Below are 22685 nucleotides of genomic sequence, written 5' to 3'. Positions count from 1 at the left end.
CAATTGGAAACCTGTGTTGCAGATTTGGCACATTTGAGGAAACCTTAGTCTAGAAACTCATTGCAGCTAAAGTCTCACCATGTGTTTGTTTTTCTCTCGTGAGAATGATGAATTATTTTTAGATAATGCTATGTAATTTTTTATATGATACTTTATTTTTGTGAAAACCAAAGAAAATGTGAGGTATGAACTGAAACATCTAGTTCAGAGGTCTTCAATCCTGCTCCTGGAGGGCCGCTGTCCTGCAGAGTTTAGTTCCAACCCTAATCAAACACACCTGAATCAGCTCATCAAGCTCTTCAGGATCGCTTGAATATACAAAGGCAGGTGTGCTGAAGCAGGTTGGAACTAAACTCTGCAGGACAGTGGCCCTCCAGGAGCTTGTTTCTGCTAACAGCTGCTGTAAGGGCAGAATTTCCAAACACAACTTTTGCCTGACAGCGCAAATGTAACAATGAGCAATTTGCAAATAAAATCATTTAATTAGTTAAATATTTAAGTACTACTTCAGTCATTTATTTTTGTTGAATCCTTTGTTTACCTGTTATGATTAAATGTACAATATAATGAACTGTACTTGAGTTCTACTTGTTGAATATATAGCCTAGATAAAACTTTACAGGAAATGTGTTTTGAGTTTAAAAAAAATAATCATGAAATAAGTTTTATAATTATGACCTTTACCCTTTCAAATTTAACCACACTTTGAATATCAGGTTGGCTTTTTCTTAATTCAAATCAAATTTATTTACATTTGTATGCACTTTTCACTATTTTCCATGGTTGCAAAGCAGCTTTACATATAGAAAGTAGTTACAAAAGTAAATATATGTAATTATAATAAATAAAGAAAACAACATACAGTTGAAATGCTTAAAGAAATTCACGTACCTGATCAGAAGTTTTATTATTTTAGCTTATTCCTAATACTATTGTAACACATTTTTACCATTAATGGCCCGTTAATGATCCGACTTTGAGATGTGGACTGCACCCTGTCTTTGGGCTGTCAAAATATTATGAATTATTAAGCAAATTATTAAAATGATCCAAACCAGTCCTCAAAAATTACACAAAAGTTATAATGTCAAATAAATTCAGGAACGTTTACTGCATGAATAGTAACAACGTAAAATGTATATATTTTTTTTATCTCATGGGTCACATTTTAACTATATTAAGTACAACTTTAGTTGAACTTCAGCACTGCTAAAATGAACTTAGTACAAAATTAGATGTTCCAATTGAACAGACTTTAAGTATATCAATTATAGTGTGCAACAAATACATTTAGTTATACTAAAGTACATACGAATAAATTGTGCTTAATTATACTTTTTTTTCACTAGGGTAACCAATGATGTCTTGTTGTCAGTGTAGGTAAAAGCAGACACTATATTAGATCTGATAAGACTTTATAATACAGTGAAAATCAACACAGACAGCCTCTCATAGCTCTTTAAGCTACATTACTATAACAGAAAAACACAATCAATTCATGACTCAAAGCACTTTGTTCCTCCTTATACACACATTTACATGAACTAATAAAAAAAAAAAAATTGCACTTGAAAAAATGATGTGCCGGCCACCTCTTCTTTGACACAGGATCTTATTTGGAAACCTCAAGTTGTTTTAGTATAAAAAAGGTGTAAGAATGAATGTCCGTATAGCTGTTTTTAATCCACGTGTATGTGCCAAAACAGTTATTCCAGTTAAAAGGTTCTCATCTCCTGGAGCTCTTCATATTTAAAGGCTATTCTCACAAAAAAAAATGGCTATAACTTTTAACATAAGAAAATAGTAAGAGTTCTGGCAGGACAACAATAAAATTAGAAACATAACATTCTTGGATTGCTCTTAAAGTATTCACAATGACATTTATCACATAGTTTTTTTTACATCATTCTTAAATCATTCTCAAATTCTAAATGTGATTTGAGGCCATTTTACTGCAACTCCCACTATGGTCTTTTCTACATTAAGGATTTTCCAGTGTAGGTTTTCCAGTAAGCGGCAGTTCCGTTTCCCAGTTTCAGAGTTAAATGTACACAGTTCCTCAAAAGGGTTTCATTCTCTAAAGTGTGCTCTCTAGAGTATTATAGTTATCTTTAAAGTTTTTGAGCTCCAGGAAGTGTTTGGGCCTCTTGCTGCGCTGTCCGGATGAAGGCAGGTACGTGACCTGAATGGTTGAGGCAGACGAGGGGCCGGGAGAGCTGGTCAGATCTTTAGCTGCTGACTGGTGCTGCTGGTTTAGACTGGTGCTGCTGGAGTGGGTCTTGACACTGTGTGGAACAAAAAGAGAATAGAGTGAGAAAACTGATATATATGAGCGATGAACAGCAAAAATTAGACAATCAAACTTACACATCAGCCAGTTCAGCCAGATCTTCCTTATACTTCACAAACTCTGCCTCGCCAAACATCTATGGGAAAGAGAACACAAGCCTCTTAAATATTGTCCTGCAGCACCCCCTGCTGTAAATTTCCAATTAACACACACGACACTGGGACTGACCCCTGTCCCGTGGCGAGCGCTGTCGTAGCCCTCCACTAAGCGATCTAGGAGTGTACTGTGACTCGACTTGAACAGAGAATGAGAGTTTCGCAGGTCCAGCAGCCATTTCCTGTAGCGCCGACCAGTCAGAGCACTGGCACTGCGACACAACTCGTGAAATGGGAGATCTATGGGTGGGACAGAACCTGATCAGATAAGACTACAACTGCATGCATTCAGTTTTGTGTTTCACAAGCTTATGTTCTTGTGTAATGTTTCTTGAGCATCATATCAGATTATTAAAATGATTTCTGAAGGATCATCTGACACTGAAGAATAAAGTAATAATGCTGAAAATGCAGCTTCTCCATGACAAGATTAAATTACATTTTAAAATATTTTATTCTTTTCATTTTAAAACATATTCAAATAGAAATCAGTTTAAATTGTAATAATATTTCCCAAGTCATATACAATGACTAACCCTAAACTTTATAGCGGTAATTATATAAAGTGTTACAAAATTTTGGTTTGGAAATTTATGTTAGTATTATAAATGCTAACATAAAACTAAAACAAAGATTTTGTTTGACTGAAATATAAATAAAATGTATGAAATAAAAATGGCCACAAATGAATTATGCCATGGCATATTATAAATCATGAAACCCTTACAACTGTTCTGTATATACATATGAAAAATTCAAAAGATAATTAGACTCATTAGAAAAATTCCACCTAATAGTCCTAAAATATTAAAGCTAAAATAAAACTAAACAAACAAACTAAAACATTCTGATAAAAACTAAAATAATGACAGGGTGAAAACTAAATGAAAAAAAAAAAAATCCAAACTACTACATTATAAGGCAGCTTACTGAAATATGAGATTATTAAAACAAAATTAAACTGAACATGGTAATAATTCATGTGAAATTCTTTTAAAACATCTTTCCAGTAAGCCGTGATCTTGACCCGGCATTATCTTGGGCTGCACACAGGCAAAAGAGGGTCTTACCAGAGTCTCTGATGGCATCTAACGCTTGCATTCTGAAGAGATAATTATAACAACCTGCACAAACATAAACACAGGCATAAGTTTTCACATCTGCATTAATGTTAGAAAGAGAACTGCTAGGGGCTTCTTTGTTTCTCTCACCATTCTGGCCTTGATGCTTCAGTCGATCATCATCTTTAGAGAGCAGATGTGGCTCATAGCGAATGTCATTCACTTTAGACAAACGGGAGTCAATCTCTTCTTTTAGGTCCTGTAAAAAATGCAACTTTGCTTCAGTGCATTACAAACTAAGTATACAACAAAAATCATCATCGAGGTATAAACAGAAGTACAACATAAGACAAGACTTTAAAATCAAAGTCATATATTTTTACACAAGAGTAGCAAGTTATATTTTTAATTCAATACAAATCAGATGCATGATGATACAGTATATGTGGTCAGCCGCGGCTCATCTGTATGGGCACAGGAATACAAAATATTCATCCAAACATAGACCTCTATATACACTGAATTTATAAAAAAAATATATAAATGTGATCAGCATTCTGCATCAAATATTTTTCGGATTTTCTTGACTATTTTAAGTCATAAAGTAAGCAAGATATATTAAAATATAGCAAATGGATTCGGCGGGCATGTATTTATGATACTAAGCGGGGCAGTCGGTCTCGGAGCCCTACCTAGCTCTACAGCGCCCCGCAAATTTTCAATGTAAATCTGTGGTGAGAAAAGTGTCTGCATCAGGTCAGTTACTAGTTGGCATGTCTGTTCTTCCTATGTGAAGTAGCGTATCAAATTAATGAGAATATAAACCCTTTAGTTTAAACCTGCTCATGTGAATAGCTTTTATATACAGTAGTTCCTTCTGTTGTGTGATTTATGTTTGTTCTGAGATTAGACATTACTTTTTCCCTCACTGGAATTCCTAACTTGTAATATTCTAAACAACACTCGACACAATAAATACTACATAAAAGCAAATTCTAAGATGGCATTCTATGCTTTTGTCATGTATACTAAAGTCTGTCAATCATCATTAGAGGTCATTGTTACCCTCAGTCTGAATAACGCAAGGACATTCAAAATTCTACCAAAAAGTGTCTGATGTGTTCTGTTCAGCAAATACGATATAAAGCTTACATATCATAAACTTGCTCTTAGACCCAGAATCTGCCCTACCTAAATTTATGGCCAGGAGCCGCTACTGCATGTGGTACAATGAAGACATTTATTTCACAAAGTTCAGTAGAAGTTTTACCTCTTGGGACCTCAGTATTTTAAAACCTTGCGTACGAACCTGAGTAGAACATATACTTTTACCATTTATTGTCCTGTTGGGGGCATTTTGTTTTACAGCAGTGGCCAAAAATATTTAGGTGCTGATGATACTACAATAAATCAAATCTCCTCTACAGAGACAAAATGATTGTTGGGGGGTTGTCAGGAGGAGCTGTTCATACCTTCGGTGCGTTATGACCCAACGGGACATGCGGTCCTCTGCGAGACTTCATAGCGAAGCGCATAATCTGCCTTTTCACAAAGATGAACAGCAGAACAAACACCTGCGGAATTACAGAAGGGTTCAATCAACATACACACTCAAATGCAATTCTGGCACGGGCAATACTTATGGGGTTCCATTTGTGCCAAAAATGAGTCGACTGCTTAATGCTTTGTACTATACATTTGTCATTGTCCACAGTCATTGCCTAGTTGTTCAGATAAATTAGTATTTGTTGATGTGTATGTTCTCTGTTTATGTCATCTTGCTCTGTCATCTGGTTCCGTCATCTATCTAGATGTCATCTTGTTCTGTCATCTTAACTGCCGTCTCTTTCTGTCGTTTGATTCTGTCATCTTAACTGAACTGTCCTTTGGTTCTGTCGTTTGATTCTGTCATCTTAACTGAACTGTCCTTTGGTTCTGTCGTTTGATTCTGTCATCTTAACTGAACTGTCGTCTGGTACTGTCGTTTGATTCTGTCATCTTAATGAACTGTCGTCTGGTACTGTCGTTTGATTCTGTCATCTTAATGAACTGTCGTCTGGTTCTGTCGTTTGATTCTGTCATCTTAACTGAACTGTCCTTTGGTTCTGTCGTTTGATTCTGTCATCTTAACTGAACTGTCCTTTGATTCTGTCATCTTAACTGAACTGTCCTTTGGTTCTGTCGTTTGATTCTGTCATCTTAACTGAACTGTCGTCTGGTACTGTCGTTTGATTCTGTCATCTTAATGAACTGTCCTTTGGTTCTGTCGTTTGATTCTGTCATCTTAACTGAACTGTCGTCTGGTACTGTCGTTTGATTCTGTCATCTTAACTGAACTGTCGTCTGGTTCTGTCGTTTGATTCTGTCATCTTAACTGAACTGTCCTTTGGTTCTATCATTTGGTTCTGTCATCTTAACTGAACTGTCCTTTGGTTCTGTCGTTTGATTCTGTCATCTTAACTGAACTGTCATCTGGTTCTGTCGTTTTATTCTGTCATCTTAACTGAACTGTCATCTGGTTCTGTGATTTGGTTCTGTCATCTTAACTGAACTGTCGTCTGGTTCTGTCGTTTGATTCTGTCATCTTAACTGAACCGTCGTCTGATTCTGTCATTTGATTCTGTCATCTTAACTGAACTGTCCTTTGGTTCTGTCGTTTGATTCTGTCATCTTAACTGAACTGTCCTTTGGTTCTGTCGTTTGATTCTGTCATCTTAACTGAACTGTCCTTTGGTTCTGTCGTTTGATTCTGTCATCTTAACTGAACTGTCCTTTGGTTCTGTCGTTTGATTCTGTCATCTTAACTGAACTGTCGTCTGGTACTGTCGTTTGATTCTGTCATCTTAATGAACTGTCGTCTGGTTCTGTCGTTTGATTCTGTCATCTTAACTGAACTGTCCTTTGGTTCTATCATTTGGTTCTGTCATCTTAACTGAACTGTCCTTTGGTTCTGTCGTTTGATTCTGTCATCTTAACTGAACTGTCATCTGGTTCTGTCGTTTTATTCTGTCATCTTAACTGAACTGTCATCTGGTTCTGTGATTTGGTTCTGTCATCTTAACTGAACTGTCGTCTGGTTCTGTCGTTTGATTCTGTCATCTTAACTGAACCGTCGTCTGATTCTGTCATTTGATTCTGTCATCTTAACTGAACTGTCCTTTGGTTCTGTCATTTCATTCTGTCATCTTAACTGAACTGTCCTTTGGTTCGGTCGTTTGATTCTGTCATCTTAACTGAACTGTCGTCTGGTACTGTCGTTTGATTCTGTCATCTTAACTGAACTGTCGTCTGGTACTGTCGTTTGATTCTGTCATCTTAACTGAACTGTCGTCTGGTACTGTCGTTTGATTCTGTCATCTTAACTGAACTGTCGTCTGGTACTGTCGTTTGATTCTGTCATCTTAATGAACTGTTGTCTGGTTCTGTCATTTGATTCTGTCATCTTAACTGAACTGTCGTCTGGTTCTGTCATTTGGTTCTGTCATCTTAACTGAACTGTCGTCTCTTTCTGTCATTTGATTCTGTCATCTTAACTGAACTGTCGTCTGGTTCTGTGATTTGGTTCTGTCATCTTAACTGAACTGTCGTCTCTTTCTGTCATTTGATTCTGTCATCTTAACTGAACTGTCGTCTGGTTCTGTGATTTGGTTCTGTCATCTTAACTGAACTGTCGTCTGGTTCTGTGATTTGGTTCTGTCATCTTAACTGAACTGTCGTCTGGTTCTGTGATTTGGTTCTGTCATCTTAACTGAACTGTCGTCTGGTTCTGTGATTTGGTTCTGTCATCTTAACTGAACTGTCGTCTCTTTCTGTCATTTGATTCTGTCATCTTAACTGAACTGTCGTCTGGTTCTGTGATTTGGTTCTGTCATCTTAACTGAACTGTCGTCTGGTTCTGTCATTTGGTTCTGTCGTCTTAACTGAACTGTCGTCTGGTTCTGTCATCTTAACTGTTGTCTCTTTCTGTCATTTGGTTCTGTCGTCTCTTTCTGTCATTTGGTTCTGTCGTCTCTTTCTGTCATCTTAATTGTCGTCTCTTTCTGTCATTTTGGTTCTGTCATCTTAACTGAACTGTCATCTTGTTCTGTCATCTTTACTGAACTGTCGTCTCTATCTGTCGTTTGGTTCTGTCATCTGAACTGTTGTCTTGTTCTGTCATCTGGTTCCGTTGTCTTAAAGGGATAGTTCACCCAAATTTTTTTATTTTGTCATACTTACTCACCCTCAAGTTGTTCCAAACACAAAAGAAGATATTTGAAAGAATATGGGTAACCAAATAGTTGATGGACCTCATTGGAAGTTCAAATGTCTTCTTTTGTGTTCTTCAGTTGTGGGCCCACCGAACTGTTTGGTTACAAACATTCTTCAAATATATTTTGTGTTCAGCAGAAGAAAGAAACTCATATGGGTTTGGAAAAACTTGAGGTTGTGTAAAATTTTGGGTGAATCTATACCTTTAAGACGACGGAACCAGATGACAGAAAGAGACGACAGTTCCGTTAAGATGACTGAACCAGATGACAGAGCAAGATGACATAAACAAAGAACATACACATCAACATATACTAATTTACCTGAAAAAGTAGGATCAATACAGTAAGGACAACAGAACAAATCGACATAAACAGAGAACATACACATCAACTTATACTAATTTATCTGAACAACTAGGTAATGACTATTGACAATGACACATGTATTGCTCCAGCTTTACTGTTGTTGTCAAGTATTCCGTTTACATGTTTAAAAATACAACTATTATCATACGAATACTATGCAGTTTGGTACTTACCAGGCTTCCGTAGGCCATAACAAGCACAACATTTACACCGGAAAGAGTGTTTCCTTCTGCCATTGTTAGATTTGTATTAAATGCTCATGAAAGGGAGCTATAATCGGTCGATATTGGTAGTCAATGGTTCACATTCAGCTCGTTATTCTTCAGCACTTTCAGGAGAGCTTTTGTTGACATCTCCTGTGGTCTCTCTCTTCGTGGCATGTTTTGCATGGGAAAACTCTTCCGTCTACTCATCTTTGACGCCACCTTGTGGATTGGAGTGAATAACGCAACATCAGTTCAGGGTTTTGCGAAAATGCCCTCAGCGATTCACAGGTCAAGATCAGGTCAGCAAAACAAATATGTGCGCAAATTGTTCATAAAAATACCCTTGCGTAAATTGTTTCCTATACTTCAACATAAACTTGCAATTAAATATTTGTGCACCTTATCAGATAAACGTGTTCCTTTTTAAATAAAAGTTGGGGTTCCCCCCCTTCTTTTAATCACATTACAATGCTTTTCACATTCCATCCTGCTATTTTCATAGACCTACTCATGCAGAAGTGGCATATAGGGTATATAAATTTACACCAATACCACTGTGTCTGTCGTTGTTCCAAACCACAAGGCTTTTCCTCTGTGAGATTATAGCTCTAGGAGCTCACAAGCCACACGCACATGTACTGTCAATGCATCCAAACATTATGCACGTTTTTCAATGTTTTGTTTCTGTGAAAATGAAGTGAGCAGTCTCAGAACATTTGAATTAGCGGACAGCTGACCTTTATCAGATCAACACACTGAACAATGACACCAATTCTTTCAGGAGGAACAGAGGTGGGTGGCAGATGCATGAAAATTGTTTCCCCAGTAAGAACAGATATCGCAACAATCATGACTTTATCTCAAGCCCTGGTAAAGAAAGATGGAATAAAATCTCTGTGTTGTACAGACTGTGCTAGAAAAATGAAAAAAAGGGTGGTAGGGTGACTCAATCTGTCCTGTTAAAAAAAATAAACCACACTATATGCATTCTGCATTTGTCAGATTTGTATGGAAATCAGTGCAGAGATACATATCGGTATCAGATAAGGCATTAGCTTAGCTGTAGGAAGGACGGAATGCTATTCAGCAGCTAAAAAGTTAAATTCTTCCACTGTGACCAATTTCTCGACAAGAAACAAGCTGTTTTGGCTAAACAGGACATCAGACGACAGAAGATGTTGAAACATCTAATTATACTGTGTGTCCACAAGCAGCTCAATAATGTGGCTTATTTCGTTTACTTTATCATTCCATCCCGTCTGTCATGTCAGTGTGTTGCTTGCGTTCACTTGCAATCAAAAACTGATCGAAAGATACAGTTGCAGTTACTTTTTTGTCTCTCGGAATGAAACCACAAACTTAACCAGCTTCCTCTGCTGTTGCTGTCAACAGTGTGCTTGTGTCAGTGATGCAAGACAGACCGTTGAGGGATGATGGTTATACTGCATGCACATCTGCTGTTAAGGTAAACCATGTACATTTATTTTTATTTAATTACAAAATGCTTTGAATGCTTAGGATGTGTGCTATTTGATTTACTTTGGATTATATGTTTGAAGAATGTATTAAAAGTTCATGTTTACCAGTTATAGAATGTTTTCTTTGATTTAGTTACTTAAATATAGCAAATTTACATCACATTTATGTAATCAAAAACAATTAATACATTGTATTTAGATAATGTCATATGCAAGATATAAAGCTATCTAAAATATAAAAATGTATACATATAAAACAGCACCATAAAAAAGTGATTTTGTCTGAGTATCTTTTCATTCACATGTTTTAGAGCATGTAAAAGATCTGGCTGTCAAGTTTCTCATACATTTAAAACATAACTCCCGCCCATCTGCTCTTTCTCTCTTTTCTTCAGCCTCTGAGCAGCTCCTTTTTCTGCAAACTTCATGTGCCCTTGCAGCTGCAGGAAGTTGAGCAACTCAGCCCACAAGTGTGCCACTGAAATACAGACAGGTAATCCATTGTCAAAATGTTTTGTTACCTTTTTCGAACTGTACTGTTAGAATAATGTTTAATTTAGTTCAGTTTCAATGTGTGTTGCACCTTAAATCTTTTAAGGTTGTGTGTGATCAGTTTTGCTTTATATTGTGGCCTCCATCTACAGGCCCTTGTATCTTGAATTCATGTAAATGATGCTTGATGCTGACGAACAGTTTTAAAAAATGCTCATGGAGTAGCTTTTTGCAAAGTATGCAGTCAATTATGCAGCTGGTAATTCTGGTTTCAGTTGAAGCATTGGTCAATGCAACAACAACAACAAAAAAACTTCCTTTTCAAACACTTGCATTATCTTGCATACTCTTTATTCATTTTAAATTTGCCTCATAATAAGACTGTCTTTGTTATCAGTCCTTGCTGTTTCAACACTGCTCGTCTTTAGTTCATCAATGTTTGCCAACATATGGCAACCAACTCTATAAATGTTTATAATCTCTCATCTCACAGTCATATGCTGCAAGTTCTTGATTTCTAATTCTCCAATGATCTGGTATTAACATAGGCCATATTAAAATAGGATAACTGCTCCTTTCCACAAACACAGTATAGCAAATCACTCATTTAATACTGTTTTTACGATAAAGAACTGTGAGCAAGTAAATATATGTGCAGAGGAAATTAATGAACGTAGAGGGAAGATGGAGCAGATAGAATAAATGCTGCTCAGATAAACATATATATTTTCGCATTAGCATAACGAAACCCTTAATGTCAAGATCGAAAGGCGTGTTATTTGAAGATGCATAAGTTTCAAAGTGTTAGGTAAGTTGTAACATCAAGTGAAATCGTCACATTTATTTATATAGTGCTTTTTACAATACAGTTAGTTTAAAGCAGGTTTACAGTGATAACAGGAAAAAGTTTGTTTCAGCTGTACAGCAGATCTAAAGAAAATAGTGTCATTGTCCAAGTTCAGTGTTGATTCATTTCTGTTGTAAAAAAGTTATTAATTTAGTTAATTTATCTGTACAGCCACTCTGGAGAAAACAGTTTTATGGTGTTGGACTGATCATTTTGTTTTGTAGTTATGGCCTGATCATTATGGTTACTGAATCAGTATCCATGACAATACATAATTGAATATTTGAATGATTTAATACACATTCCATGTCACTTTTGTCTTTTGGAGCAAATACACAGCACCAAGGTCAACTGTTGTCCAATTAATGTGTATATGTGTTGGACGAGGCTGCGCTACAATCGTACAAACTTCGGTTTCAGTCCTTCATTTATTCAATACCTGAACATGTTCAGAATGCAATGACTCCAGGACCAGATGATTGTCACAAACATTTACCTACACTTTAACACTGAGTCACCAGGAAACCATGAACAAGGAATGTTCTCATTAGACATGAAGGGTGTACATGTTGAGAGGTGTGTACAGTATATGTGTACGAGAGACAAAGAAACTGACACACAAATAGATGGAAGGAGAAAGAGAGAGAGGCAGACAGAACGAGACGGGGGAGGAGAGAGAGGTAGGGAAATGAGAGAGGAAGGCACAACAATCAAAGGGGGTGGAAAAGGGTAAGCATGTCAAACCAGTCAGGCAAGTCCTTATTACAGTAGAAATGCATCATAGAAAAATGAAAGACTGCAAGGAGTGAGAGAGAGCTTAAAGGCACAAGGGAAGATGGGGAGGACCTGTTCTCTCAAACTTCTAAGGGACACAGAAGTCCTCTAAGGTAAGTTACTTCTGTTTGAAGAGCTAAAACTCAACATGTGTGGTTAGATTACGTGACAGGTAAATTGGTTGTCCATTGTTGTTCAAGCGTGTGCCATGGGAGAACAGGTGTTTCTGTAAAATGACACTGACCTGTTTTCCTTGGAAAGTCTGTAATGTTGCATTCATATGGGACTGGTAACCTTATTTTGCATCTGAAACACTAGGCATTAGTAAATGGCCATTTGCAGTTATGAGCAACTTTATAACAACATATGTTTACTGTGTCAATGTTTCCTTTTTTCAATCAGTTCAATCAATTTGTTTTCAATCAGTTCTGGTTTATTTTTATCAGCTCCTGGAAGGTGTACGTCACGCTTCCACCTCCTCCTACTCTATCTGTGCTTGCTGTTTGCTCATGTCTTTTATTTTAAACATAACTACAGCACTCTGGACCTATATATGTTCAGTTTAAGATAACAAAGGCAATCTTTACAACAGAATTAGGTGGGGCAAACAAATCTGGAATTGAGCATTACAAAACCGTGATTTAAGTTTTAGCTGTTGATTCAGTATTGTCTAAAACTTTGTTAAAATTTTTGCTCGTTTATCAGTAAAATTTCTATATCAGTGTTTGCTTGATTGCATGTGACTATTATCAGATGTTACTGAAGTGTCTGAATGAATTTCAATTTGCTACTTTGAATGAACGTGGGTGTGTAAGAGGAACAGGAGGCAGAGTATCTGTGAGGATAATTGACATAATTCACCAATTTGAGATACAGTAATCCATTTTTTATTTTATTTTTTACTATATTGCATATTGTTTATTCACAGAGATCGGCATAAAGACATGAAAATGTATTTAAATAAAAATACAAAATACCTCAGTTGAAATGTATCAAAATAACATACCAAATACTGTGTGGGGGGAAATGTGTTCAAATACAAATAGGCCCTACAGTATTTTGTATTCAGAACACAAACTGCATGTGAAATTGGCCATTCAGAGATCACTATTAGGCTGAAGTCTGTCTGGACCTATTCTGAAAGCAAATAGCATTTTGGTGTGTACAACTGCTTAAACTTTTGATTTCATTTCACCTACCTTCTACCATCAACTTTTCAAAAAGACTGGGTTTATATTATCTGTGCGCCATTTCTAAACGTATTTCTGACTAGGTGGTGAACACTACTATATAAATCATGTATAAATGGGTGATATGACCAAATCTTACATCACAATATGACTAATTTTCACAGTACAATTTGGGTCATAGTTTATTGTTGTTATAGTCATAGTTTATTGTTGTTATTATAGTCATAGTTTATTGTTGTATTGTTGTAACTTTATTTGTTGTTAGGTAAATAAAGTTGTTGCAACACCAACATTTTAAACACCAGTAAAATTTCACTATTCTCAATACCACTAAATAAATTAAAGTAAATAAATTAAAAAAACTTCTCAAGCAATTATTACAGTAAGTAAAAAAATAGAACAAATAAACAAATGACAAGCAATAGTACAAATTAATACAGAGTATTAAATATCAGGGGCGTCATGCAAGCCAAAATTCTCGGGGGGCACAATCTTCGATGTTCTGAAAATTTACAAATTCTGGCTGCTAAACATACCCTTTCAATGCAGTTTGGGAGGGACAGAAATACCTTAACGGAGCTAGCAGCAACCCTCCTCTATCTGAGGACTAAGTTAAAGTATCTATTTTGTAAGTTTAAGTAAAACACAGGTTGATGAAAGATCTGTAAGCTCAAATTCTACTTCATTAAAGCATGTTTACACACACACTGTACACTTAGGCCTACAACACATGATTTTGAAAACAGCATTGCAGTTTTTTATGTTATGATTTTAAATTGGTATGTGACCTAAGAACGATTTTACATTAAAGGTACATAAAGGTGCTGAGGTCTGACTTTGTGGTGCTCTGAAATTAAGTTATTTTAATATTAATATGTGATGAAGGACTTTGAAAGAAGTTTGACAGATTTCAGTGCTGAATAAAGTCAACACTACCCCGTTTATTTGTTAATATTTGACAGAAATGTAAAAAAAAAGTAATCAAATCAAATGTAATATGTAACATTACTTTAGTAAAATCATTGAAATACTGTAGTTACACTGCTCATTGTTATATTTTAAATAATGAACTTGTAAAGAGTAATTTATGAGCTAACAGAAAAGCTAGTAACTTGTAACTTGTACATTTAACCTACTATGGCTTATTGGATTTGTATGGCAGGCAGTAACGTAAGCCAATTAGCTACGCTACGTCTCTTGATTTGATATACACAGACACTATATTAGGAAAAAGGGGCGGGCTGATGCTGGCCGATTTATTACACATCCAGAAGAATACATTTGAGTCGAAATAGGCTCTGGTAATTATGGAGCATAATAGAAATAAAGTTGTGACAAAAAAATTATCAGGGAGGAAAAATCGGAGGGGGCACGTGAATGGGCATGACGCCACTGTTAAATATTATTAAAATATAAAAATAAAATAAGGAGTGGTAAGTTTTTCAGTTAGGTCTAGCTGAAGTAGAAATACTACTGAAATTGAATAATGTAATCAAATGTAAAATAATAATAAACTGCATAGTCTTCAGTGTATGAATTAAATATATATTGATTCTTATTAAAGCTACAAAAGTTATTCACTCAAGAGCTGTATGTGAATTGTTCTTTGTCTTTTGTTGTTTAATTAACATTAATGACACAGGTAGCAGGATTTATTAGGCTGCTGTCACTTTAACACACTAACCCAAAATATTGACACACATCCGATTCTCCAAACAGTATACCTTCACTAAAGACATTAACCGAATACTCATTTTACATGAATACTCATATATTATTGTGTGCATTTGACCATTTAGCTGGACACAGAAAACTGCCTGTCAGTGTGCGAATAGATAGGCCTATCTATAAAAGATATAGATGAGGTTAAATCGATACACACTTTATTATATCATTGCCACAATATCGTTATATCACCCAGTCCTATGAAGCAAGCAGTAAGCTTAAAGAGATTTGACCAGCTAGTTGATAAAACCAATAACCGATTAACTATCTAATGCTATTGCCCCCTGCCAGTGCTTTTATTTTGAACTTCATACAGGAAATCAGCAGCCTAATAAAGAGATCGACTGGCACAAACTATTTTATGTATTTTGAAAATACAAAAATACTGAACTTAAATTAATTTAAATTTGTATTTTAATAAGTATTTTGTATTTCAAATACGTATTTTAAATACATGTAGGCCTATCTGAAATACTGCACATCTCTGTTTATTCACACACATTCATTGTAATGCATCATCAGAAAGAATTATGTAGTTTTAACTATGTGTGCACCATAACTGTGTAATGTTGCCTTAGACAGGATTGTAGTCCGGTGTGTTTGACCTGTTATCTGACTGCGTATCAGGTTTTGTAAAAGAGCTGAAGAGTGTGACAAGTAACATAAAGAATGTTGTAAGAGTAAACATACAACAAAATGCACACATATACACACTGGTTACTGATTTCTAAACCTTTTAGAAATGTTTGATTTTACAGAGTGAGGAATACAAGTAAGGAGCTTGTCCAGAGTTTCAAGATGTTTACATATGAGGGTATAGGTGCTGTATGCCCGGAAGAGATTTATGGACTCTCATTGTAATAAATAAAGAGTTTCAGTATGTTGAAATACGGAGGTACTAGAATGAACCTGGGCAGGTGACTTGAAAATGCACTTTAAGCATTTACACTTTGTTGAGTGGGAGGTGGTGTATCTTAGTGGTTAAAGGGCCTGGCCAGGTTGTATGTTCAGACCTTACAGGGTTGTGATCCATTCAGAAAAAAAATCTAGACTGCCTTTTACAGTTACTGAATGTTAGTTAATGTAGCAAACCGGATGAAGAATTTGAATCCAGTGAAGTGCAATTCATTTATTAAACTTAATTTGTTTAAAGCTAACCTTCACATGTGGTTTTTGCCTTTACATGACAGAACAAGATAAGGAGCAGAGAGTACTGAGACCCATTACTAGCTCTTTTTGGATCCAGAGAGAGTGAAACATCTGTCAGAAGCTAAATTTAGCAGGTCTCCTCCGCCACCCTGGATTACAAACACATTTTTCCAGCTTTTATAACGATGGTAGGAAAATACAGCCCTTCTTGATTACTTCACAAATGCTGTCGTTCCGAGAAAAAAAAGGATACAAAATTTTGATCAAGTTGCTGAAAATATGTTAGCAACCAGCCTTCCATTCATACTGTAATGAATATACTGTGTGACATTCAGAGACATTTAAAAGCATGAGTTTGCATACTGGAACGTTTGTACGTCAATTTCCTGAATCAGACACAACTGGCAGCATGACTGGAGGTGCAGAATCATCCAATGGAACAGCAACACAAATTCATAGTCAGTCATTTGAAAAGCCTATTGGCTCTGCAGCTGCTAGATTCAAAATCCGCTCTGCTAAAACACTTAAGCGTGAGCCGACTACTAAGGACCTCAGGATGATAAGTAACATCTTTGAGGGTGGAAAAGTACAAGACTCAAGCCAGAAAAGTGATCCTGGTAAGGACCTCAACAAAGTCTGTACTTCTTCTGCCAGTTGTACCCACACTGAGAATAATGACAAAAAGACAAGTAAAAATGTAGGTAATGGCACACATAAGGACTCAGCTCTTTCCATCAATTCTGAGAAGGGTGATGTGAGTGCCAAGCAGTTAAATACACAAGAAGAAGAGAGTCAGACAGCAAGTGACAGTGGCAGAGGAAATGATCTGAGGAGATACCAGTCAAATAAAAGCAAAAGCTTAGACTGGAGAGGAACAAGTAGAGCAGGACATGGGAACAGAACTGGGATGACTAGTAGGACCACAGAATTTGATAATTTTATAACGCGATCCGGGAGTTTTGAGAGAACAGGGGCAAACAACAAGATTACTTCAAAATCACAAGAGAATCAACCCAGTAGTGTTTCATGGAGGATTCACGCTTACAATGGAGACAGAAAGGTTTACCCAAACTCTGGATCTACATCTGTGAGAATGAACCGTGTAAATTTTGCTCTGGAACAGGCAAGCAGTGGCCAGTCACTTCCAGTCAGATTGAAGCCAAGACTAAGCCAAGGTAGTATTGAAGAAGGTAGCAGTCTCTGGGCACAGCAACAAGGTGAATCCAGTCTTGATCAGACAGACAACAGAATGGGATCCTGTTCACGAGAGCAAGGACCTTCCAATACTGAGGAAGTAACTGGAAACCAAACAATAATGGAAAGAATTAAGAAACTGTTTGGGACAGATGCCAAATCTGATGCACACTCAAAAAATTCAATTGGATTAAAACGCAACAATACTCTAACTTCTGATGAGTCATTTCCTAAATCTATGGACACTGTGGACTCTACTCCAAGTCACAGAAAATACACTACTGACTCTGTGTTTGGAACTTCAGATTTTTCTGACAGCCAACAGGGGAAACATTCTTACAATGTAGACAAAGATAGAACATTGCCAAGAGGATTTTCAAAAACATACCTTTGTCAGAAGCAAGAACCCTCTACCAACAAAGAGAATAAAAATGACCAAAGGGACAATTCCTCTGGATTAAGTTTTTCAATGTCATCAAAGCCTACATCGAGTACAGAAATGTCCTCTTTTAAAAAAGTTCAATCACTTCTGCCTGAAAACAATGAAGAGACAAGCAGAATGTGTTTAACAGGGTCTCCAAAGCACTGTAGTCAGTCCTTAGAAAGGACCAGGAGTAGGCTGTCAGCAACTGCTCCATACAATTCTCGCAGGAACCAGTCTGCATGTTCGGATAGTAGTTCAAGCATTTCCAGCCAGGGTGTCAAACCTTTGTTAACCAATTCTGAAGGAATCAAGGGGGAAATTGGGAAAGTCAAAAAATCCGATAAAGAGAGCCCACAAAGACTGGACATATATGAAAACAAGTGTCTCGATGGTTTGCAAGATGGTATCACCCAACCCAAGTATCTACTAGCCTCAAAAGGTGCAGCATACAATGAAATCCATAAAGAGGAAGAGAAAGATGTTTTCACAGATAAAACTGAAGGAAGGAGAGGAGAAGGTGTGCTAGAAAAATTGCATGTGGCATCCTTTGAGTCAGTGAAGAATACAATCACCATGTTTGAATCTTTGGCTCAACAAAGCAAAAGCACACGGGAGACTTTTCTTACCAGGAGGACCTTATCTGTTCAAGAGCATCCCAAACCTGTGGCTCTTGTAAAGAAGAGTGATTCGGATAAAAATCTACATTTTAAAAGGTTTGTGGGAAACACAGAAAGCCTAAGAACAAATTTATTTAACAAAAGTGATTCCAATGATGAGACTGAAGGCACTCTAGATACAAGTAGAACTACTCATTCAAATTCCATAGTCAAAGTAAGACCAACCTTGCAATGTCAAGAAACATACAAAAAGAGTGTTGAGCTTGCTCCAGCATTCAAACAAATGACTGAATCAAGAACTGAACAAGTTATCAACAGGAGGGATGACGATGAATGGACAACAGTAAATAAAACACACACGGACGAACCAGATTCTGCAATCACTGCAACCTCAGGGCTCAGAAACATAAGGACACTGGAAGAAAAAGCAGGAATCCCATCAATCTCTCAACAGTCGAATGTCAAAAGTTTATCAAAGCAACAGACAATTAATATAAAAATAGTTGATGATGATGAAAACACACAGACTAACTCTTCTGATAGACCTCTCACAGTTAGCATTCAGAAGCAGATTAACCCTGGAGCCGTTACAGTCAATGGTAACCATCCCAAAGCGCTGCCCAATCTTTCTCAAAGCTCCACTCCTGTCCAAACAATCTATTCCTCACTCAACAATTCTAACAATAACAACCATGAAACAACAAGGAAGGATTGCACCATATTGACTACTAGCAAGGCTAGGTGGAGCTCTGATGAAGAGGATGATGATGAGGAGGAAACTGAAGAAGACTCTGACTCAGGAGAATCCTCTGTGACCATCACAAGCAACATGAGCCAATCAGAACGCAGAAGTTTTTCTCTAAGGTAATTGATATGAATAATAAAAAAGTGTTTCAACTGATTCAGGATGTAAAAAAATAGACTAAAATAGAGTGTCAGCTTATTTCACATGCACAAACCAGCAGAACGCCGTTTATGGCTACACCTCACCTTGCATTTCTTCATGCTCCTGCCACCCTATGCTGTACTGTACCTCCTTTAAAATATGTTTTATATCTCCACTTCACATAACCCCTATTCTCTTTCTATATATTTACCTCTTACAGTCTTGTGGACCTATGTAATTATGGTGGGGTGGACTACAAACCATCAGATAGCAGTTTGTCAGACAATGGTGAAGATTTGCCATCTACACGCTCTGCGTCCTTGAGCTCAGACATCTCCGCCTTCTCTTCTGTGACTCTGTTGAGCACTGATGAACTGGATCGCTTACTGGACGATGTCAGGGGCTTGGGAGATGACACCCTGCAGGTAAAACAAGTCACACAACTTTGTCCTGAAGCATATAATTTGACAATGAAATAGACAAACTCTCATGACATGTAAATTGTAAGTCTTTAGAAAAAAAGAGACCATTTCCTTTTTCTATCACAACTTGTATTTCTGACGTATGACAGAAATATGAAGACGTGCAAGTGGTTGTGTTACACAAGGAGGTGGGGAGTGGCTTAGGATTTACCTTGGCAGGTGGAGTGGATCAGAATAAACCAGTCACAGTGAGTGTCACCAAATGCTGTGATGTGAACATTTTTAATTAATAGAAACCAATACTGATGGTCAAACAAAAGACCACAAAAAAAGCAGCAAATAAAAAATAAAAAAAACGTAACATTTGTTTAATACTAATCTATTGTGCATCTAAAAAATGTCAGAAGAAATTCCTTCAACTCTGCATTTTATCAAAATACCAACTATTTGTTTAACAACTGGTAAATGTCCCTGTCTTTAGGAATAAATCCTAATGTTTATGTAACTTTTAAGAACACCAAATTTCATTTTATGCTTCGATACAGTATAATTGTACAATTCAATACAAGTTTTTAAGATTTTGGTAGTCATTGCAATTTGACTTTAATTGGAATGGGGTGTTCCATCCCCGTCTCATCTGTTAGGTCCACAGAGTAATCCCGGGAGGTGTAGCAGCACATGAAGGCTCTATCTACGAGGGTGCCCGGGTGTTGTCGATCAATGGCACTGCCCTGCAGAACTCTGCCCACTTGGAGGCTCTGCGTACACTGAGAAAAGCGAGGGGGCAGGGAATGGCTGTGGTTGTTCTTCAGAGTGGTAACAGCAGAAGAGAAGCCACTGAAAGACAAAGAATCACAGGTGGGTGATGGACAGGTGGCAAAGAGGTGGTGATCTGAAGGAAAGCATTTTATTTTACGTATGGATGTGGTTGTCACTATGAATGTGAATTCAATCAACGTTTTGGAAAAGTACTGTATTAAGTTGTTTGATAATAATACTGATTAAGTTGCCTTACCTTGTATACAGGTGAGATAAAAATGTGACAAAAGAAAGCAGAGTCTCTTGTGCAATCCCATACGTTGTGTGTGTATGCCCCCTACAGGCAGGAGAGTCCGTGTGACTCTGGAAAAGTCCAGCTCTGATCTTGGCTTTAGTCTGGAAGGAGGGGTGGGCTCCAGCTCTGGAGACAAACCTCTCACTGTACAAAAAATCTTTCGTGGTAAGACCACTTTTTCTCAATTTAAAGCAATCATAAAAACCCTATTCAGGCAGTAAATGTTTCACATTGGGCCATAAGAGATTTTCAACATTTACAGGGGCTTGTCGGGGATTTTATGCTGTCTGAATTCAGAATGCCATTGTTTTTCTCACATTTGGACACCTCGTCCAAATCGACATCTCTGGGTTTACAAGAGAGTTCTTCAAAATGCACTATTTAAATCCTTTTTGACCACTGCCGAGCACCGTACAGTTGTGCTTCGCTGTAATTTGGATGCATTTTAAAGATGTAGCCTACACTTTTATTACTGAAATGATGGAAAGTATTCACAAGAAAGATATTTCATCACCGCTCAAAAGAGAAAGAGAAGAAAAGCACGTAAACATTTGAAATGGGCCGTTATGGCAGCAATTATATACATTACAAATATAAACCAAGCGGCTTTATGTCCTATATCATAAATAAGAGGCTGTATTAACTTATTTCTGCTAATTTCCACATTTTTAAAATGACGTCCGTCATTTTGAGATAAAATACAAGACAGAAAACCATTTTAACTAGCACGTCTATCTTCCTATTTTTAAACAGGAGATATTTAAATATTCTAATAATAGGCTAAATAGGATATTATTTTTAATTAGGCTATTAGGATATAAATTAATATGAATTTAATTTAAAATAAAATCGCCATCCGAATGCATGAGTTTTTTTCACTGAGTTTTTAATTAATTTTTACAGACGTCCACATGAGAAACAATTACAATCGGAATATGTCTATATTCAACACAACTATTCGCTAATGCTAATTCGCTAATAATGATACCAATTACAAATGTAAGGGCAAACTGACGTTTACCTCACACCTTACTGGCATCCCTCCTGCACTTCTGCACAAGAGGGCAATTTTGAGCTTGTGCTTAGTCTCATTCTTTCATAACAACAGGCAATTATGTCAATTACTTGTTTGCAGGTGGACCAGTCAGTGAAGTGTTTCCTGGAGATGAGTTGTTGGAGGTGCAAGGTCAGAGTTTGGCGGGTATGATGCGGCTTGAGACTTGGAACCTCATAAAGAAACTGCCTTCTGGTCCAGTGGAGGTCTTACTACACCGTCCTCACCAGCCATGCTGAAGACTTTTACTTTCCTTCTTGCACCTTATTTCTCAAAGCGCTTTGCAATTCAGTCATAATTCAAACAATGGTATATTTTTTTCGTCTAAGGATTTTTGCTGTTACAGGTTCTATGAAGTTGTATTTTTGCAAATGTTTAGTTCTGCAATAATATGAAGTATAATTTTTTTTTTATAGATAACTATGAATTAATACTGCCAAAATTAAGGGCATAAAAGCACTGGAGGCCAGGAGGTCATTCTTTTAAATATCACTTATTTTATGCACTCACATTATGCAACTATTGATATTGTTTTGTACAATCAGTCTTTAACAGAAGCCATTATATTTCTTAGTTTTTTATGCTAGATGTATATTCGTATATGTTGTCTGTACTGCACATATCCGTCCCTATTCAACTTTTGTAATATTAAAGACAAAAGCAGCAACTATATTTCTTTCATAAGTGATATGATGGCATTTTCATTACATTTCAATGCACTGCTCTTTTTACTTAATTTTGGAAGGTTTTTTTTTTTATGATAACAGTGTAAAAGAATATCTCTTAAGAAATTGCATCTTTTACAACCAATGTTAAGAAAACAAATTATAGAAACTAAAGATCCTGAACTTTACTACCTTGCTCAGAGAGATCTCTCAATCCAGCTCCAGCTCACAGATTCCCTCTTTAAGGCCCTTTTAAACAAAAGCTAAAACCAAAAAGTGAAATGAATTGGGCTGATTAAAGCTGCAGTAGGGAGTTTTGAGAAAATGTTGACTTAGCCTGAAAATTTGAAGAAGCACAACTTACAGGTCCAACCCCCTTGCTC

At 36.7% G+C, this 22685-nt stretch overlaps 2 protein-coding genes across 4 annotated transcripts; one reads left to right on the top strand and one right to left on the bottom strand.

Annotated features, from left to right (window-relative positions):
• Nucleotides 1-1398: 1398 nt before the first annotated feature.
• On the bottom strand, nucleotides 1399-8534 carry ltap1 (lipid transport auxiliary protein 1). The gene is made up of 7 exons (XM_077210738.1): nucleotides 8299-8534; nucleotides 4979-5080; nucleotides 3657-3765; nucleotides 3516-3569; nucleotides 2519-2685; nucleotides 2368-2426; nucleotides 1399-2285 (listed from the first exon to the last, which is right to left on the bottom strand). The coding sequence occupies exons 1-7, from the start codon at nucleotides 8359-8361 to the stop codon at nucleotides 2078-2080; spliced, it is 762 nt and encodes a 253-aa protein (XP_077066853.1). The 5' UTR covers nucleotides 8362-8534; the 3' UTR covers nucleotides 1399-2077.
• An 817-nt stretch (nucleotides 8535-9351) lies between these two features.
• On the top strand, nucleotides 9352-22309 carry LOC143720953 (uncharacterized). Of its 3 annotated transcripts, XM_077210954.1 has the most exons (8): nucleotides 9352-9796; nucleotides 10205-10302; nucleotides 16028-19085; nucleotides 19328-19532; nucleotides 19679-19777; nucleotides 20174-20387; nucleotides 20632-20748; nucleotides 21719-22309. In XM_077210954.1, exons 3-8 carry the CDS (start codon nucleotides 16336-16338, stop codon nucleotides 21874-21876), a joined length of 3543 nt encoding a protein of 1180 aa, XP_077067069.1. In that variant the 5' UTR covers nucleotides 9352-9796; nucleotides 10205-10302; nucleotides 16028-16335; the 3' UTR covers nucleotides 21877-22309. The 3 variants fall into 3 exon arrangements, with proteins under 3 accessions (XP_077067069.1, XP_077067075.1, XP_077067060.1); XM_077210945.1 differs by lacking the exons at nucleotides 9352-9796; nucleotides 10205-10302 and adding an exon at nucleotides 11765-12035; XM_077210960.1 differs by lacking the exons at nucleotides 20632-20748; nucleotides 21719-22309 and having other exon boundaries at nucleotides 9719-9796; nucleotides 20174-20511.
• Nucleotides 22310-22685: the final 376 nt, after the last annotated feature.

The sequence above is a fragment of the Siphateles boraxobius genome, unplaced genomic scaffold (assembly GCF_051911475.1).
Source record: "Siphateles boraxobius isolate OS27281-9 unplaced genomic scaffold, OSU_SipBor_1 12, whole genome shotgun sequence".
In the NCBI taxonomy this organism is placed as follows: domain Eukaryota; kingdom Metazoa; phylum Chordata; class Actinopteri; order Cypriniformes; family Leuciscidae; genus Siphateles; species Siphateles boraxobius.
This window is presented reverse-complemented; position numbering and strand designations above follow the sequence as displayed.

Coding starts and splice junctions, on each gene's coding strand:
- ltap1 (XM_077210738.1), bottom strand. CDS start 8,361: ATGGCAGAAGGAAACACTCTTTCCGGTGTAAATGTTGTGCTTGTTATG. Junction 3,570..3,656: donor GAAGCATCAAGGCCAGAATG/GTGAGAGAAACA, acceptor ATGTTTGTGCAG/GTTGTTATAATTATCTCTTC. Junction 2,286..2,367: donor CTGGCTGAACTGGCTGATGT/GTAAGTTTGATT, acceptor TGTTCCACACAG/TGTCAAGACCCACTCCAGCA.
- LOC143720953 (XM_077210954.1), top strand. CDS start 16,336: ATGAGTTTGCATACTGGAACGTTTGTACGTCAATTTCCTGAATCAGAC. Junction 19,533..19,678: donor TGGGAGATGACACCCTGCAG/GTAAAACAAGTC, acceptor GACGTATGACAG/AAATATGAAGACGTGCAAGT. Junction 20,749..21,718: donor TGTACAAAAAATCTTTCGTG/GTAAGACCACTT, acceptor ACTTGTTTGCAG/GTGGACCAGTCAGTGAAGTG.